Source organism: Tasmannia lanceolata, unplaced genomic scaffold (assembly GCF_043159265.1).
Source record: "Tasmannia lanceolata isolate RefF3 unplaced genomic scaffold, GAP_Taslan_0.1 ptg000012l, whole genome shotgun sequence".
Lineage (NCBI taxonomy): Eukaryota > Viridiplantae > Streptophyta > Magnoliopsida > Canellales > Winteraceae > Tasmannia > Tasmannia lanceolata.
The window spans coordinates 25,636,158-25,654,985 of record NW_027518689.1 but is presented as its reverse complement, the minus strand read 5'-3'; the positions used below and the strand labels follow the sequence as shown (position 1 = coordinate 25,654,985).

The following is an 18,828-nucleotide window of genomic DNA, read 5'->3' as shown; positions in this document are numbered from 1 at the left end:
TAGGAGTATAATCCTGACCAGTCTAAATTGATTCTATGTAATGCAAGTCGGGACCTCTGGTCCCTAATGTATCTTTCATAGTATCAATGAAATTGTCAATTTTCAAAATAAAATAAATATATCCATAGATATCTAACATATAACATAGTAGATCATGCATCCTAGGTTGGTCACTCATGATACAAATTGAGTCTTGGTTTGCAGCGCCAATGAAGCAAAAAAACAAAGAAAATATAAAGTTGAATAATATTAATCATCACTTAACATGACAATGAATTTTGTGTCCAATAAACAGTTTTTGGACTCACAATCGGTTCTCCAAATCTATATTAAACAGGGCCTTATAGTTTGGGCTAAAGTTATTCCTAACTTTGTTTTAATAGGGGTACAATGAAGACCTGTCTGTAACCAAAATCATAATCTTGGGCATGAAATTCAAAGATGCATCATTTTACTTGTTGAGAACACTGTCAGCATATGAACCATCACAAACGGCCGGAGGCAATCATTGTTTTCCAGTAGGCATCGCAGTGAGAACCCCGGGCAAGATTCTGTATAGGTAAGCTGCAACTGCCAACTCTTATCTTTAACCTATCTTGCCTGAAAAACAAAACACATGTTAAAACACAGAGTATGGCATATTGATAAAAAATGTGATGATAATTGTTAGACGAAAGTTTAGACAGAAAATAAATGAGTTAGGGTTATCTCCCCCTGACTCATATATTTATACTAAAACATAAATGAATGTACAAAGTCCTAAATGCCCTTAGGCAAGTTACATATTCCAACACTCCCCCTCAAGCTGGAATGTAGATATCATACATTCCTAGCTTGTTACATATATCATTCAATTTTGACTTATTTAATGACTTTGTAAACATATCAGCTAATTGGTCCCCTGACCGAGTAAACACAGTGCAAATATCTCTTTTCTGGATTCTTTGATGGATAAAATGACAATCCACTTCAATATGCTTGGTGCGCTAATGGAAGACTGGATTGTTGGCAATATATATTGCAGCTTTGTTGTCGCAATAAAGCTGCGAAGGAGAAGATGAAATAAAGCCAATTTCAGAGAGAAGTGAACGTAGCCAAATAAGTTTCGTGCTTGTCTGTGCCATTGCCCTGTATTCAGCCTCTGCACTGGACTTAGCTATAGCATCCTGCTTCTTACTCTTCCATGAAACAAGATTGCCACCTACAAATGTACAATACCCAGTGGTGGACCGTCTATCTGCTGGGGATCCAGCCAATCTGAATCAGAGAAGCCTTCAACTTTCATATGGCCATGTCTTTTGAACATCAATCCCTTCCCTGGAGCCCCTTTCAAATACTTAAGAATCTGTGTCACCGCAGCCCAGTGAGAAGTACGTGGAGAGCTCATATACTGACTGACAACTCGAACAGCATATGAAATATCTGGCCGAGTAACCGTGAGATATATAAGTTTACCGACAAGCCTGCGATACCTGCCAGGATCCTCCAACAACTCTCCTTCTTCTGGAACGAGTTTCACATTAGGATCAATGGGTGAAGAAGCTGGTTTAACTCCAAGATTGCCTGTTTCTTTTAGCAAGTCCAAGACATACTTACTCTGTGATAGGAACAAGCCTCTAGAGGAACGAGCAACCTCTATCCCCAAGAAATACCTGAGCTGACCCAAATCCTTAGTAGAGAATTCCTATTGCAAGAAGGTTTTCAAACGTTGTACACCTTGTGAATTGCTCCCTGTGATGATTATGTCATCCACATAAACTATCAACAAAATACACCCAGCTGAAGAGTGATAACTGAAGACTGAGTGATCCACTGCGCATTGTTTCATGCCAAAGCGCATGACTGCCTCACTGAATCTCCCAAACCACGCACGCGGAGATTGTTTGAGGCCATATAGTGACTTGCGTAGGCGACACACGTAGGAGGAAGTCCCCCCCTAAGCAACAAACCCTGGTGGTTGCTCCATATACACCTCCTCGGTTAGGTCGCCATGGAGGAAGGCATTCTTCACATCCAGCTGATGAAGGGGCCAGCTATGATTAACAGCAAGAGACAGGAACACACGGAAAGAGAGAATTTTCGCAACGGGACTGAATGTCTCAGTGTAGTCAACACCAAAAGTCTGAGTGTATCCTTTTGCGACTAACCGTGCTTTTAAGCGCTCAACAGTACGATCAGAGAGGTATTTGATGGAGAAAACCCACCGACAACCAACAGGATGGGCACCAGCGGGTAGGGAAACCAGATCCCATGTATCATTACTATGAAGAGCGCCAATTTCTAGGTTCATAGCATCACGCCAGCCAGGATGGTCAAGAGCCTCAGCCACTGACTGTGGTAAAGAGATAGAAGACAAGGAGGAAACAAAGCTCTGGAAGGTACTGGTGAGCTTATCATAAGAAACAAAATTTGAAATAGGATGTGCAGTGGAACGGGATCTTGTACGAGATGCAATAGGAGAATCAGAAACAACAGTGGAAGGCGGAAGAGAAGATACTTGAGAGTGGGAGAGAGGGATTATCGGCTCAGAAGATGATTGTGCGAGAGGAGGTAGAAGAGATCTATCTGTAACTTGGCGCCGCTGATACTGCTGTGTAATTTTAGGTGGAGCTGGCTTCTCCAACATGGCAGAAGAAGTAGAAGCTGCAGAAGCTGGCCGCACGGAAATAGGAGATGACGGAAGAGAAGCAGGTAGATCTGGTAAGGAAAGCGAGACCTCGGACTCGAAAGAAGGGGTGAAAGATGCCGCGCCATGTTGGAAGAATGCCTCAGACTCAAAGAACGTAACATCGGCTGAGACAAACCAGCGACGCAGACGAGGGCTATAGCAACGATAGTCTCTCTGCGTACGGGGCCCCAGAAAGACACAACGCTCAGACCGGGGATCGAGTTTGTCACGGCCAGGTCCAAGGTGATGAACAAAACAAACGCATCCAAATACACGAGGTGTCAGAGAAAACTGGTCCTTACTAGGAGATAAAATCTCGAAAGAAGAGGCACCCTCTAAGACAGAGGAAGGAAGGCGATTTGCTAAGAAACACGCCGTGAGAAGGGCATCACTCCAGTATGTCTTAGGAACACTCATCTGAAAAAGAAGAGTGCGACCTACTTCAAGCAAATAACGAAGTTTCCTCTCAGCAACACCATTCTGTTGAGAGGTGTACGCACATGAAGAGTGATGTAAAATCCCATGTTGGGAGAGATAGGATTGAAAGCCATTAGTAACAGAAAAATATTATCTAGCATTGCCAGTACGAAGACATTTAATATTGCAATTATATTAATTCTTAATTTCAGAATGAAATGTGCGAAAAGCAAAGAACACGTCGGATCAACTCTTAAGTAAATATAACCAGGTCATGCGTGAGAAGTCATCAATAAACACAATAAAATACCGAAAGCCAGTACTAGACGCGACCCTATAGGGTCCCCATACATCAGAATGAACTAATTCAAATGAACTAGACACTCGACTAATGATCCGGGACGAAAACGACACACGACGGTGCTTCCCGAGTCACAGGACTCGCACTAAAAACTAAAAAAAGGTCCGGGAACCAGAGAAGTCTGCTGCAGCCGCTAAAGTGAAGGATGCCCCAGGCGACAATGCCACTGAAATGTATCCACAGAGCTATGTAAGGCAGTAGGCGGCCGGCAGTCAAGACGATAGAGTCCATCTACCTCACGACCCGTTCCAATCGTCTTCCCAGTCGAGAGATCCTGAAGCAAACAGTAAGATGGGAAAAATGAGACAGAACAATGAAGATATTTAATAATTTGGCTAACTGAAAGTAAACTAAATGGTGATTTTGGGACACATAAAATAGAAGATAAGGTAAGAGCAAGATGAGGGGAGATATGACCAACACCAGTGATAGGTGTAGTGGACCCATCAGCAATGGTGATAGACTGAGAGGGAGATGAGAAAGAGCGAAAAGAATGAAGCTGAGAAGAGTTACCAGTCAGGTGATTGGATGCCTCAGAGTCAATGATCCATGACCCTGAGCTAGATAGAAGGGTAGTGGGTGAACTACCTGGTTGGGCGAAACCTGCAGAGGGAGGACGAGAACTGAGCCACAGACGCTGGAACTCCTCATAATCGGCACGGGATAATGTATAGGTGGAATCAGCTGGTGTAGGAACAGAAGCAGAGGGAGCGCAATCTGAAACCGAAGCAGTAGTAGCACCCATGTGAGTCGAGCGTGCCTGACGAAGCTTGGGATGCAAATATAGCAATGGTCAATATAATGTCCCTCGCGCTGACAGTGAGTGGAAAAAGAACGGCCACGGCCACCACCAGAACGACCACCACCACGGCCGGTACGACCACGGCCACAACCAGAGGAGGCTCCACCACGAGGCGGGCGAGTACTGCCATTATAGGTCGCGAGAGCAGAACCATCAATAGGAACAGATATCACTGGATTACCAGGAGAGCAATGCTGGACGCGGGAGTAAACCTCAGTAAGGGAAGGAATAGCGCCAGAACCGATAATCTGCTGACGAAGATGCATGTACTCTGGACCCAAACTCTCAAGGTACTGCACAACATGGATCTGATCCCTCTGACAGGCAGCCTCTGTGAGATCCGTGGTAAGTGGCATGTAAACATTAAGCTGCTGACAGAGGCCAACGAATTGGCTCTAATGGGTGGCAAGAGGAAGATCACCACAGTGGAAACGCACCCACTCAGAATACGTAGAGCAGATCCGACTAATGTTTGCCATGCCAGAGTAAAGAAGAGTAACCTGATCCCATATTCGTTTCGCAGTAGGCAGAAGCATCAAGGGCCCAGAGACGTGAGGGGCCATACTCTGCCACAGAATGGTGCAAACAAGAGCATCCTCCTGTTCCCATCGATCAAAGGTGGGATCCGTCGTAGGAGGAGGATCACGACGAATGACGTGGGCTTTCCCACGGGCAATAAGATACTTCTCGACGGCTGCTTTCCAAGTAATATAGTTTGCTCCATCCAACTTAACAGTAGTGATATGTGGGAATGATTCATCCACAGAGAGAGATGATGACGAAGAAGACGCCAAAGAGGGTGTCGGACGAACACCAGGAGCCACTCCTGTGAAAGGATTGTCAAGCACCTCCTCCATAACAACAAGCAAGAAAGAAACAGACAATCCAAACCAAGACGAATAACAGGAGATAACATAATAGGTGGGTAAACTAGGATAGGCCAAGAAAGCTAGACGCGGTTCCAAGAATGACGGGCATCGACGAAGCTTGACAAGAGAGAAGCCATGAGACACAGAGGGGAGCCGCAAAGACAAACAAGAATCAAAGTAGGGTAAGAGATGAAGATCTAACACATAATAACAGGGAGAAAAGAGTGGTAGGGTTTACCAAGTGATGAAAGGAAGAGGCGGAAAAATGATTTGGGTTGAAAAACTTGGGGTGTGAGGCTTACCAGCAAACCTAGGAATTGGGGGCTGGAAAAAAAAAAATTCTGATGCGAGGCGAAACACAGCCCTGGAAACTTATTTCCAGGAAAGTGATTTTGTAGGGGGGGGGGTCAGAAAATATTTTCTTGAAAAATTTTGGGGGGGTGCAAATCCTCGGTCATGAAAAAAGTTTTCCAACCTGGACAGAAAATATTTTCCTGGGAAATTTTTTTTTTTTTTTGGGGGGGGGGGGGGGGTGCAGATCCTCAATCCTAGAAAAGGTTTTCCAAGCTGGGAAGAAAATATTTTCCTGAAAAATTTTGGGGGGGGGGGGGGGGGTGCGTGGAGGGCTGCTGCGCGGGGGTACAAGACCAGGAGCTTTGCGCAGGGGGGAAGAGAAGAGAGACGTGGCGGGTGGGAGGGACGGAGGGGCTACTGCCTTCGGCTTGGATAGAACGACTCCTCCTCAGGAGGAAAAAGACGGCGTGCCGGTTTGCCTCCGATGAAACTTGGCCCGGAGTTGGGTTTTGCGGCGAGGGGGGTGGCGGAGAAGATGGAGGCTGCTGGAGAACCCTAGGGATCAGAAAACCCTAAGGCTCTGATACCATGTTAGACGAAAGTTTAGACAGAGAAAATAAATGAGTTAGGGTTATCTCCCCCTGACTCATATCTTTATACCAAAACATAAAGGAATGTACAAAGTCCTAAATGCCCTTAGGCACATATTCCAACAATAATAAAACAATAAAGAAATAAACTATGATAAAACTAAGGGTGGACATGGTTCGGGTTGGTTCGGTCCTGGGGAATTACCCAATGTTGGGACCCAGAACCGAAACATGGAACCGAAGCAGAAGCGATCTTGATCGGGTTGGTTCGGTTCGGTTCTGTGTTTACCCAACTTTTTTATTTATTTATTTTATTTCATTTTTTTTTGCTGAAACTACCAAAAGCTAATTTAACTTAGCAGATCGAGGGTTTTTTTTTTTTAAAGAGAAAAGATAGGGAAATGATATTAGCACACCCAACATCATCATCCGATCTCCGGCGGCCTTCACCTCGAACTACCACTAAGCCCTGACGGCTCCCCATTAAAAATATATCAAATCATTTCACCATCCTCTCCAAAACCTACTTCCACTAACCCAAAAATCATCACATCCAAAAGTATACTCCAAGCCCTAACCCTAAAACCGTAACCCTAAAGACTATAATACTTCCCACCTCCTTCCCCATTCAACCCTAACCCTAACAACCCTAATACTCCCCTCCCCCTCCTCCTCCTTCAAACCTTATCCCTACAAGGTTCATTGCCGCTATCACAACCTCCCTCACCTCCACATCCAACCTCCTCCTTTTTCCCTGAATTCGGACACATTTTTCCTTACATCGGCCCCTTCTACAGCTTCCAACGACTCCCCCACCCACTTTCTCCATCAACCCTAACTAGATCCGGCTGTTTCACCATTAAATCCAGCCTTCTCGAGCCCAGCTCCGGCCATTCCACCCCTCCAGCTACAATCTCTACAATTCCTGTGAGATCGGCTCATCTCCAGGCAACATCCGGCCACCATATTCATATATATGGCCCCCGGCTTTCCATGACCCCCGGATCCAATAATCCACGTTAGCTTTCAACGGCTCCAGGTCTAGCACCCCACGGCCTTTCACGGCCACCGGCAACCTTCACGGTTTTTTCTAGCTCTAGATCCAGCTTCACGGCCTCCATAGCTTCAGATCCAGGCTCCACGGCTCCCAATCCAGTCTCCATGGCCCTAGAGCCTGCCTCCACAGCCCTACATCTAGCCACCATGGAAAGGCCATGTTCCAGATCTGGCCTCCACAGTTCCCGATTCAGCCTCCGTGGCTCATCTTTTGCCAACAATGGGAGAGACGGTAAAAAGAGGGTCAGCAATAGGGGGGGGGGAGAGAGAGAGAGAGAGAGAGAGAGAGAGAGAGAGAGAGAGAGAGAGAGAGAGAGAGAGAGGGAGAGAGAGAGAGAAGGAGAGAGAGGGAGTTGAGAAAGGGGAAGATGTGGGAGAGAGAGGGGACGAGAGAGAGGAAGACGAGAGGGAGAAACCACCTCCCTCCCTAGGTCGACGCCCTAGGGGGGGGGGGGGGTCCCACGAGGGTGGTGTTTTACGATGATAGCGCCTTTGTCCATTGGTTTTAAATATGATTGCCTTTTTCACAAATTTAGGATAAAAGTCCTAACTTCACGAAAGAAACAACTGACCAGAGTCGCCACCTAGATTAGGGATCTAGGACCCATGATTAACTCTGTTAATTTGGTCTGCGTTTAGAATTCTGGGTAAGTTACCTGGTTACGAAGTCGGAAGGTGTACCGCACGAAGCGTACAGCACCGACCTTGCCTAACTTTTTAAAAGCTTTAATTATTCAGGTTTAACTAAGGGGGTGAATGCGAGTTTTATTTTAGAAATCTAAACATTACTAATGATTTGGCCGTTCACAGTTTAGACTCATGCGGGCCAGGAGTGCACCTTTCTTGTTGCCATTTTTTTTGGCCGTTAGATAAGCTTTTTTTTTTTTTTTTAAATTAGTATTTCGAGATATAGATCTGCCGGAATCTCGACAGATCTCAAAAACTGCCTCTTGACATTTCATCCATGGAGGAAACCTACCAGTAGGCTCTCAAATCAGAAAGAAACCATGTCTTGGACGGTTGGTGGGATAGAGTGGGAGAAGAAAAAGGAATAGAAAACCAAAATACGGTAATTAGATATAAATCGGTAGTCATGATCAGAAAACCAAACGAATCTGTTTCGTTCGGAAGACAACAAATCGGCCATAAATCTTGGGAACGAAATCGTGCGCGAGAAGGGCGCTTGGAATTTCGGGTGACATGCAGGACATGCCGAAATGTATGGTGCCAATGTATGTATACTAAATGCAGAGAAGCTAAAGCATGGGGATGCGTTGGAATAGGAAAATTAAAGTTGTGTAAAGAAGAGAATTGTATGTACTATTTATTTAAAAAAAAACAGAAATGACTAATGGAGGAAAAAAGAAAGCTCGGTAGTGTAATTCTTGAGTGATAAATCGTGACTCAAAGCTCCTATGAAGCATTCCGGCAGAAGAAGTCATGCCCAAGTCCTAAACAAACTACACAAACAAATGCAATTAAATGCAAATCAATTGGTCTCAACAAACTACACACATAGGGACTGGGCCAGTAGCTCAATAATGGTTGAGGCTTTGTTTCTCAACCAGCTTACTTACCACAAAATAAAAAATAAAAAAACTACACAAAGATTCCCAAACAATAACTAAGAGACATGATAGAGCTAGATTGTGTCAAACGACAAAAAGTAACAAATTATATACATTTGGATTTCTGTAAGAAGACAACTCCCACTATATTTTTCTGCATCGTTTGAAACACAAAGAAAAGATATAAACCTGTGGTACAACAAGCATTAGTAAACAAATGTAATTGTACATAAATTTAAACAGAAAGCAAATGTCATATTGATAACATAAATTTAAGCAGAAAGCAATTGTCATGTTGATAAGTGCCTTCTTTCAAATATAAGTCTACAAGAATCAGCAACAAAAACCACATCATTGGTACACCAATAGAAATGAAAATACCAAAACATTAAACAAAAAAGAACAGAACCGAAAAGGTGATAAAATACAAAAATAAAAATGACCATAAATAAAACGGGTTTTGAAATAGAACCAGATGTCCACCATTCTGTTAGAACGGCAGGGTGTTGCTATGGACGGATAGATGGAAACAATGGGCCTCATATCATTGCTCGTTTGCTTTGGCATGAGCGGGAAGGTGTCATTCAGCAACGGAAGCCCAAGGATCTCATCATTCACTTTGTTTCCATCTCTAACAACTTCGCAAAAGAAAATATAGATAAATAATAGAAAGTTACCAGTAAACTCGCCACCAATGATCTTTACGGCTTGGTTAGCCCTTCACCAAAAACTCAGCACTAAGGACAGGCTGATTTTTTTGGGCCAAAATAGGGAGCTCAGATGTCCATTGTGCTCAGCTGCATCCGGAAGTATTGATCATTTATTCTTTCAGTGTTTGTATTCGGCCTGGATCTGGAGATATGAGCTATGGCGATTCAATATTAGAAGGAAACCAAGAAGAAAGCTTATGGAGGAAGAAGAATGGATGAGAACTACTATTCTTGCTTCAAATCAACTGCCTACCGCTATCCGTATAGCATTTACTTCCTCAATTTATCTCATCTGGCAGGAAAGAAATAACAAGTTACATGGAGCAGACAATTCTCACAAGAAAGTGATCCTGAGTAATATCCTCCACACTATCAGAAGCAGATGTATATATCTTAGATTAGATAGCCAAAACAGTAGCAGGGATCTGGCTTTTTCCAAGGCCTTCGATTTACCCCTGTTCAGGTCCCAGAAACCCACCAAAAGCTGTAAATGGGTCCATCCAGAACCTGGATGTGTCAAGCTAAATTGTGATGCGTCTTTGGCAAGCTCATCAGCCTCCATTGGGGGTCTTTTGCGTACCAATGATAGTTCAGTTCTAGCCATGTATTCCCAGGACAAGATTCAAATGACCATCCAGGAATTGGAGCTTGAAGCGATTTGTTATGGAGCCTCCCTGGCCTCGTCCCTTAATATTGATCACCTTTGAATTGAGTCGGACTCTCTATTGGCAGTGAATGTAATCAAAGGCTCTGTCCCATGCCCGTGGAAGAAAAGACTATCATTAGCTCATCTGAAGAACACTCTCTTAAAATTCGTTTCTTGGAAGGTGTCTCACATCTAGGGGGAAGCAAATCGACCTGCTGATTTTCTTTCAAAAGCTGATTGCTCTTTAAAAGGTTCTTGGATTCAAGGGGTGTCCCACCCTCATCCTCTTTATGACTATGTCAAAGAGGATGATGAAGGAACCCTCTATTATAGATTGTAATATCTTGTTTTTTTCCTTTTTCTCTGTTCTCTGGTCTTGGGGTCTGCCTAACCCCGATTACTAATAAAATAAAATATAAAAAAAACTCGCCAACAATACCAACACATTCCTTTCCAAGCAACCTATAAAAAATATGATATCAAACCCCGAACCTAACGGAAATTACCTATGACGTTCGATGTTTACTTGTTCAATCAGGGGAGAGAGAGAGAGAGAGAGAGAGAGAGAGAGAGAGAGAGAGGGTGATTATGTAGTTATGAAATAGCCAAGGCAGCAGAGCTGCTTATGCACTGGTGGTATGGGAGGGAAAGATGGACCATATTTATGTTGGAATGGTAATCATTTCGGGTTTTAGAAGGTTGGTTTTAATCAGTAAAGGAATCAAAATGTTCAAATGAATTCACTTAACTATAATAGACGCATTAATGGCATATCACAGCCGATTCTGTGAGAGAGAGAACTGATGTATAAGGTAAGGGATGATATGAAGCACTTGATCGTTTCATATTCCATAATAGCTGAAGATGGTATGCTAAATAGAGAAACATCTATAATAATTGCAATATTAGGAAATCAAAGAGATATACCCTGGATTTGATTTTGGATGTTAAATAGAGACGCCTATATCAAATGCAATATTAGGAAAACAAAGAGATATACACTGGATTCACTTTGGATGGTAAACAGAGAAACATATATATGAAATGCAATATTACGAAAACAAAATTAGGAAAATGTATCTGCAATTAATTGCTATAAATAAATGCTCTTTACATCTTATGATTTTTTGGATGGAGAAAAACAGAAAAAAATTTATACGAAGCAGGAGACGAAACGTTATTTGTGATAAAGGAGAAGGGGAAGGGGAAGAAAATGAGGCGGAAGAGGATTGGGATAAGGCAGAGAGAGAGAGAGATAGAGCGCTAAAAAAGGGGAGGGATAAATGCAAGTGCCAAATTGATGGAGTAAAAAGAGGTAAGGTCAGACTGAAAACAACTTGGGTAGAAACAGTGAGGAAAGACTTGATAGCTAGGAACATAACAGAGAACAAGACCTTGGATAGGATAGAATGGAAGAAAATGGATCCACGTAGAAGAACCCAACTAGACCCAGGATTAGAGCCGGGTAGATTCCTTCTTCATGAAATTTTTCTAAAGGATTCATTTAGCTGACCAACTAGTTTGGGACAAAGGCTTTGTTGAGAGAGAGAGAGAGAGAGAGAGAGTTTAAAAAGGGGATCTCAAACGTCAGAGGTGTAAAGGGAATCGCTGGATTTAATTTAATCCTAAATACTAAATGGGAAATAAATGTAAATCTAAATGGAAATTGCCAAAAAACATTACTAAATACTAGATAGGAAATAATCAAATAAATGTAAATATAAATGGAAATTGCCAAAAACAAAAATTTAACCGCCACGGTGGAATTTTATTGCCACGTAGATTTGAGGAAGGGGAGGGTTGCCACGTGGGCATGAACAGTGAAACAGCCCTTCCTCCTCATTATATATACATTATATATAGATGTGTAATCTCAACTCTTATTTTTATTTTTTTATGGGTAAGCTGGGGTTAGGTGGACCCCTACCTCATTTATTAAAATAAGAAATATTTACAAGGACAAATAAAAGCAACCCCCATCTCCAAGGGAGACAGAGGAACTACACAACAAACAAAAAGAGGAGGGCCCAAAGAACATAGGGGCAGCAACTCAACAAGAAAAAATGACCCTAAAAGCAAAACAAGCAAAAATATGAAATGGGCACAACATGCCAACAACCATAACAAAACTTCCTCAATACAGCCAAGACCCCATATTTAACCTAATTTTGGGGGAGGCTTGGAAAGGGAGGGGAGGACACAAGAAGAAGATGGGCGAAGGAGGATAGCCGGGGATTTTCCTTTTCTTTCTTTCTTTCTTTGAACCTTTTGCCATGGGCTATCTTTGCCGGTATCCCCCAGAGTGGGGCAAGCCAAATCTAGAGGATGATGAAGATGATGGCCTTCTAAGGAATGTTGGGCATTGTCAAATTTTTGAAGGGCAGAGAATCTGATGGCCTCCTCTCTAATTTATATCATAAAGCGTGGGTAACATTCTCTAGATATTGTTCCTTTACCCAAAGATAAAAATAAATGAAAAGACAACAGAAGGAGACAAAAATGCCCACTTTTAAGAAAACACAAAATGGAGTGGGAATGATGGGAATTTAATAGGGATTTGCTAGGCAATTTTGCGGAAAGCCATTCACGGCTCACTTTTGCAGGAGAGAACAGACACAATGAATAAGACGAAATCTGCTAAAAAGTGAGCCTAGTCTGGAGGTTCCCTCCTGCAAAAGTGACCCGCAAAATGCCTTTCTGCGATGGTCCCTAGCAAATCCCTAATAATAATAATAATAATAATTGTGAAGAAACTTTACCTAATTTTCATTGAGAGGTTTGGTAACCCCATTTTTTAGGTAAGAGTTTTTTTATCACAATCTGTTGGAAGAAAAACCCATGCTATACTGTGTTTATTTTTTCCTTGTTCAAGCGAACCAACCTTATTTGACCATTAAAAAAAATCCATGCCCCAATAAAGTTAAAATAATCCTAGAAAATGAGTGGAACATTTTAATTTTGGGAAAAAAATACAATATGTGGTAATTACGTAAGAAAAACATTGAAAAACTCCTCTTCCAGTGAAAACTTTTCGCCTTGTTTAGATTGCAGGAATTTTCTGGAAAAGTTTGGAAAGAATTGTCTTTTTTTTTTCCCAAAATTTTCTATTTTTCAATTGTTTAGTTACACATGAAAATGATAAGTACAACCAGCCTGGTTCAAGTTTCATTTTGAGTGACTAAGTTTATGATTATATCCCTACAAATAGACCAGAACCAATAGGGGTACAACTCGGGTCAGGTTGGTTTGGGTTGAGGCCAACCCTAAGCCGACCCAGGATAGCATTCCCTCAACCCTAACATGACCCAACTAGAACCTTGGGTCAAGGATGGTCAACCCTAACCCAACCCACCGCTAAATCTCTCAACCCTAGCTCAACCCGTCTAACTTTTTTTTTTCCAAATCGGGTTGGGCTGAGTCGGGTTGGGTTCAGGTTAACCCTAGGGACAAAAAAGAAAGAAAGAAAAGAAATCATGATAAAATTAGAGGATGGAGGTTGGGTCAGGTAGCCCAAGGCCTCAACCCTTATCCCAACCCGTAATCAAATCGAGTTGGCTTTTTCCAAACCTAACCCAACCCAAGCCGAAGAAATGCCAACCCAACCCGAGCCAAAAATCAGGTTGGTGAGCTAGACGGCTAGACCCAAGTTTTTTTTTTTTTTGAATGGTAGCAGAATATATTAAATGAAGACTGAGGAAGTCCCCCTTACAGAAATAGAAAAACATAACACTCCCACGGAACTGAAACTGCCCCGGGAGAAACAATTAAGGAGGGAGAAAATCATAAAGTTCTAAATCCTGCTTCGATACTACATCTTTTGCCAACTTATCAGCCACTTCGTTAGCAGCCCTAATAGTCATATCATCTCTCTAAATCATGGAAAATAATTTTTTTCTCAGTTGTAAATTTTTCCTCCACATGATTTCCCTGCAATCCAAACAGAAAGGGTATCTAGGCCTCCGATTTGTGGTTGTTAAAAGGACGGCTAAAAATTGAAGAGTTAAAACAGTCCCACCTCCGATTTGCGTCATTAAATGGACAGCTAAAATCGAAAGATTAAAACAGTCAGATCCAGAAGATTTTCATAACAGATAAACGGTTTGGATCATAAAACAAATGAACCCCAATTTCCTAAATAAATTGATCAATGCAACAGAAAACATGAAAGTTTTTACTAATAGCAGATAGAACCCAATTTAATATCTGAGAACTGCTAGCAGAAAGTCACTTTTACAATAAAAAAGGCAATTTTTTGGGCTTTACTAGGCATATGAGCATGTACGTAAAATCAAGACCGTCCGTCGATCCATCAGAAGGTAACCTACATAGTGTTGGTAGGCACTTTTTGGGTTTCACATATGGGGCATGTACTTAAAATCACAAGGTAACCGACACTCTTGGTAGGAAAAAAAACTCCACTCAAAGTATAAAATATTTTCCCCAATTTTTAAGCCACTTCTCAGCCTCTCCTCACTCGTACCCCCAACCCTCCTTACTCTTCTCTCACCACTTGATAGACTAATATTCCATGGAAAAAAAAATTAAAGGTTGGCAAACATAGCCAAATATTATAGACATTGGGCATGTCTTTTCTAGTTTCCCGAGTTTTAAAAAAATTTCATACTATTGTTCATTAATTAAAGTTCTAAAAGGGTTAAAAATCCAACAGCTTATCAACATGAATTCAAGAAATATTTAATTAACACTAGTCCTATTCCTATGAGTAGAGTATAGGCCTTTATTTAACTTTAAATAAATATTTCCTGAGGGCTGAAACTACAGGGAGCAACCCCTTGTGTACCTGATTAGGAAAAAACATTACTGCTGCACTTTGATACAAGATTGGAGACCAGATTGGACTTTGTTGGAGAAGAAGGTTTCCAGCCTAACCATAAAAGAGAGTATTTGTCAGTATAATCAAAATGAAAAGGGAATAACTGAGTTTATAATGTATGCCCAGAATGATCAATATTTTCTGACCATGCTCAGACAATGGCGACTGAATGCGGCCTGTGAGCGGCCTATAGTCACAAATATCTTCGATATCTTTAAAAATAATATGATATTTTTTGATAAAATGACAATCCCTCAATGTTCCAGAGATTTTGCAAAAATAATACGAAAAATGTAGAGATAAATTGACAACATTATTCGTTGTCCTAATTTTCTTCTTAAATTTATATTTTTTATATTTTATTCTTCCCATGTTTTGCCAATATAAACCCAAAAATACAAAACAAATAAAAAAATCAAAATACCCCTATATACGCCCTTCTCGAGAGAAATATTTATGACTGGCCAACCAATTGCTAGGAAAGCCATGATAATGATTTGGTCCCCACTCATCACCAACATCTGATTGTGAGTACTAGACAAGTATTGTGTATGTAGCTCTACACAGACACTACATGTTTCTTTCTTATATTCCTACCATGGCTTTACAATCACCGCATGTTTAAGTTTTCTCCATCTGAATAGTAAGTTTTTATATGAAATTAAAATATTATATTTACTTAACCTATTTAAATTTTCAATAATACTGGTCATAACCTTATTATTATTATTTAAAATTTTAAAATTTTAAAAATCATTAAAATATTATGGTTACTTGTCATAAATAAAACAGATATGCCATGCTGCTCACCTGGTTGAACATTTATAGTAGATGGTATCGGGAGAGTTGTAAGTGCGTGCATTAGCAAACATTCTCTTGACGTCTGCAACAAACATCTCGAATGTAACATAATACTGCTCTGACTCCAGCCTCTTCGACATCGTCTTTAAATCTGTTGAACAAAAGAATCAAAGAAATAGTTACAGAGAGGTGATAGAAATATCTCATTTTTAAAAAGAACCTAACAAAAAAAATATTTAGTATTGATTTGATATGCTGCAAGCCGACCCCAACTAGTTTGGGACAAAGGCGTAGTTGAGTTGAGTTGAGTTGAGTACTGATTTGATGTGCTGCATAAAGAAATATGGATACTCAAAACTCTTGATATCTTCAACTCTGTCTTGCAACAGGATACAATTCATTTGCCACGATATGGTTTTTATTACAGTTCATAAGACGAGTATGAGCCAAATCACAAGCAAAAGACTGACATTTACAAATAAAAGGCTGTGCCCCCGAACCTTTACCCATGGGTGGTTTCCTACTCTCTCCTTCCCTCCATCCTAGCCTATTTTTTCCGCAATAATAACGTCCCATAAGGCCTCTTTTTCTTTTCGAACCTCCGTAACCTTCGCTAAGAGGCCTTTGTTTCTTCACTTGAGATTTTCAATACCAAGGCCATCATACCTTTTTTGTTTTGGATACTCTATCCCAATTCATAAGATGATTCATTCTTTTATTTTCTTCTCGTCCTTCCCAAAGAAAATCTTTTTGAATCTTTCCCAAAGTTTTGGCAATCTTTCATCTTTGTAGACAAATGATGAAGAGACAAAATAAACCGGTAAGTTGATAGAGATGCTTTGATGAGTGTTATTATTCCACCCAGAGACAAATGACCATTCCTCCATGGAGCTAGATTATTTTCATTTTTTTTTAATGATAATGCTAGGTTCTTTTCAACCCTTTAACTACCATATCCCATAAGTATCGTGCATGAATCCCAAATCCCAATGGAAGACCAAGATAGGTAAGTGGAAACTTTCTTGGAGACACCCCAAATCCCTTATACCCGCCACCAAACTTTCCAAAATATAATTTTTAAGAATTCTATCACTTCGAAGCATCCAAATATCATTTGATGTTTCTCATTTCCAACTCCTGAGCATTAAGACAGACGAGGATTTTGGGAAAACTGGTTTTGCAGCAGTTTGGAGCCCCGTGATTCACTCTGGAGCCAAAATAGTGTGTCTAAGATTTTACGACATTCCACTTCATGCTTGGTCATTGGCAACAGTTGGAGCTTCGAAGCATCCAAATATCATTTTGATGTTTCTCATTTCCAACTCCTGAGCAATAAGAAAGATGAGGATTTTGGGAAAACTGGTTTTGCAGCAGTTTGGAGCCCCGCGATTCACTTTGGAGCCAAAATAGTGTGTAAGATTTCACGACATTCCGCTTCATGTTTGGTCATTAGCAACAGTTGGAGCCTTGGGAAAACTGTTTGGCTAGGTGCTTCAAGTCCAGTTGTCAGGAAACCATGATTATTGTGTACTTAAAGTCCGAACCAAGTGCTGGAAGTCAATTACGCCATTTATTAAGTTAAAAGTGGATAATAAAATCTACTTAGTCCAAGTGAAATGTATGCCTGAGGCGGAAAATGAGGATTTTTTGCCCCAAACTGCTAGCTAGATCGGAAAAAAATCACCGGTTTTCTCACTCCGGTACCGGAGGCGATCATGGCTGAAAAGGTGGACAGAAATGGTAATTCGAGGCAAGTACTGGAAGGTCAAAAGGAGCCGTTGAATTTCAAATTCAAATTTCCACCCTTCCAGTCGGTAGCTATGACTTCTCCAGCTGGATCTCTAAGGCCAAGGTTTGAGACTGCCAACTATGCCGCATTTAATGCAATAATGCCTCAACACCTGGTGTGGATGTTCACAACCGGGGTGGTTTAAATCGACGACAGGAAAAGCTAAACTTTCCTAAAGGTACTGCTGCAAAACCAAGTCATGGGGGGAGAAAGGACTTCAGACTGGGGGTAGCCTCGAAAAACTTAAAGTTTGGCTACAAAAAGAACTTCCGCACTCGGGATTCGAGAGCTTTTGAGAAATGCCCTGTGGCCCGGAAAGGTGAAAATGATTGGAAGCCACGAAGTTTACATGCGGGTAAGGACTTTCTACTACATCACCTCGATAAGACCAAGGGGCATCATTACAATTACCTACTCAAAGAAGTCTCGAGAATAGCTCCTAAGAAGAAACGGGAAGGACATCACGTAAACAGAAATAAGCAAAAAAAACAACATTTCGTCTCAAATGTACTGAAGTGATTCCTCGTCCTTAGAAGACGAGGGAAGAGTGGATGAAAAAGGTAAAAGGAAGATTGAACCCCAAAGTAGAGGGGAGAAAAAGAACAGATCACGTGAAGAATCCCCTTCGAAAAGTGAAATTGCAAGGGAATTCAAGAAAATACAACAGAAAAAGCTCGAACAAGAAGCAGAGAAATATGTGGAAGGAGTTCTCCAGCTGTCTGGAAAAAGGCCTAGCAGAGAAGACAGCGTATCACAACCCAAGGAGACAGACTTTCAACAAAGATTGGAAGAGGAACGACAGGAAAGAAAGGATCGGTTGGAGGCCGCCTGGGCAGAAAAGAAGGAAAAGAAGAAGGGTATAATTTTCCCTAATGAGGAGTCTAAAATGATAAGAGATTCAATGGAAGCAGAATTTAGAGGGAAAATTAAATCCTACATTGAGAGAGCAGATCAAGGAGAGTTGGGAGTTTCAGAGGAAAAGATGCAAGTTTCAGAGGAAGAAGAGAAGACGGTGTTGAATACGGATGAGGTGTCCTCAGAGGAGGACAAGGAAGAAATGTTAGAAGACGAAGAAAAAGTCTTCTATGATGAGTTTGAAAAATGACAAAAATGGGGGACCACCTATGAATAGGGTACCAGGAAAATCTTGAAAAGACAAAAAGAAATGTTCTTCGACATAGAGAAGAGGGATGTGGGGAAAAAAAGGAAGGGGTTAATTCAAATTTCAATCACCATTGTATTCTGATTAGTTTTGTATAGTTTTTCCTCGATTAAGATTTCTCACAGTCTTTGGTTTCTAATCGCAAGCATTGGTGAAGGGAGGTGTAGGTGCAGTTGATACCTTCCATGAAAATCGACTCTGAAAGCTATTAGGGATACCTGGCTTTCATGGAAAACGTAGTTTCAGTTTTTGTTTAGTGCC

General features: G+C 41.3%; 1 protein-coding gene across 3 annotated transcripts in view; it reads right to left on the bottom strand.

Moving 5' to 3' along the window:
* Window positions 1-221: 221 nt before the first annotated feature.
* The window catches only part of HAG1 (histone acetyltransferase of the GNAT family 1), a 66,774-nt gene continuing 48,167 nt past the window's right edge, over window positions 222-18,828 (bottom strand). Inside the window, exons 12-15 of one of the 3 annotated variants that reach the window (XR_013254362.1) lie at window positions 15,626-15,767; window positions 14,783-14,866; window positions 8,740-8,814; window positions 222-600 (exon numbers count right to left, since the gene is read on the bottom strand). Coding sequence is in view for 2 of the 3 variants with exons in the window: in XM_077391929.1 (XP_077248044.1) it covers window positions 14,800-14,866; window positions 15,626-15,767 (209 nt within the window). In the remaining variant the exon portion in view is untranslated. Of the gene's footprint in view, window positions 601-8,739; window positions 8,815-8,958; window positions 9,478-14,782; window positions 14,867-15,625; window positions 15,768-18,828 lie in introns of those variants that run through there. The other 2 variants (XM_077391929.1, XM_077391930.1) reach the window with 2 other exon arrangements.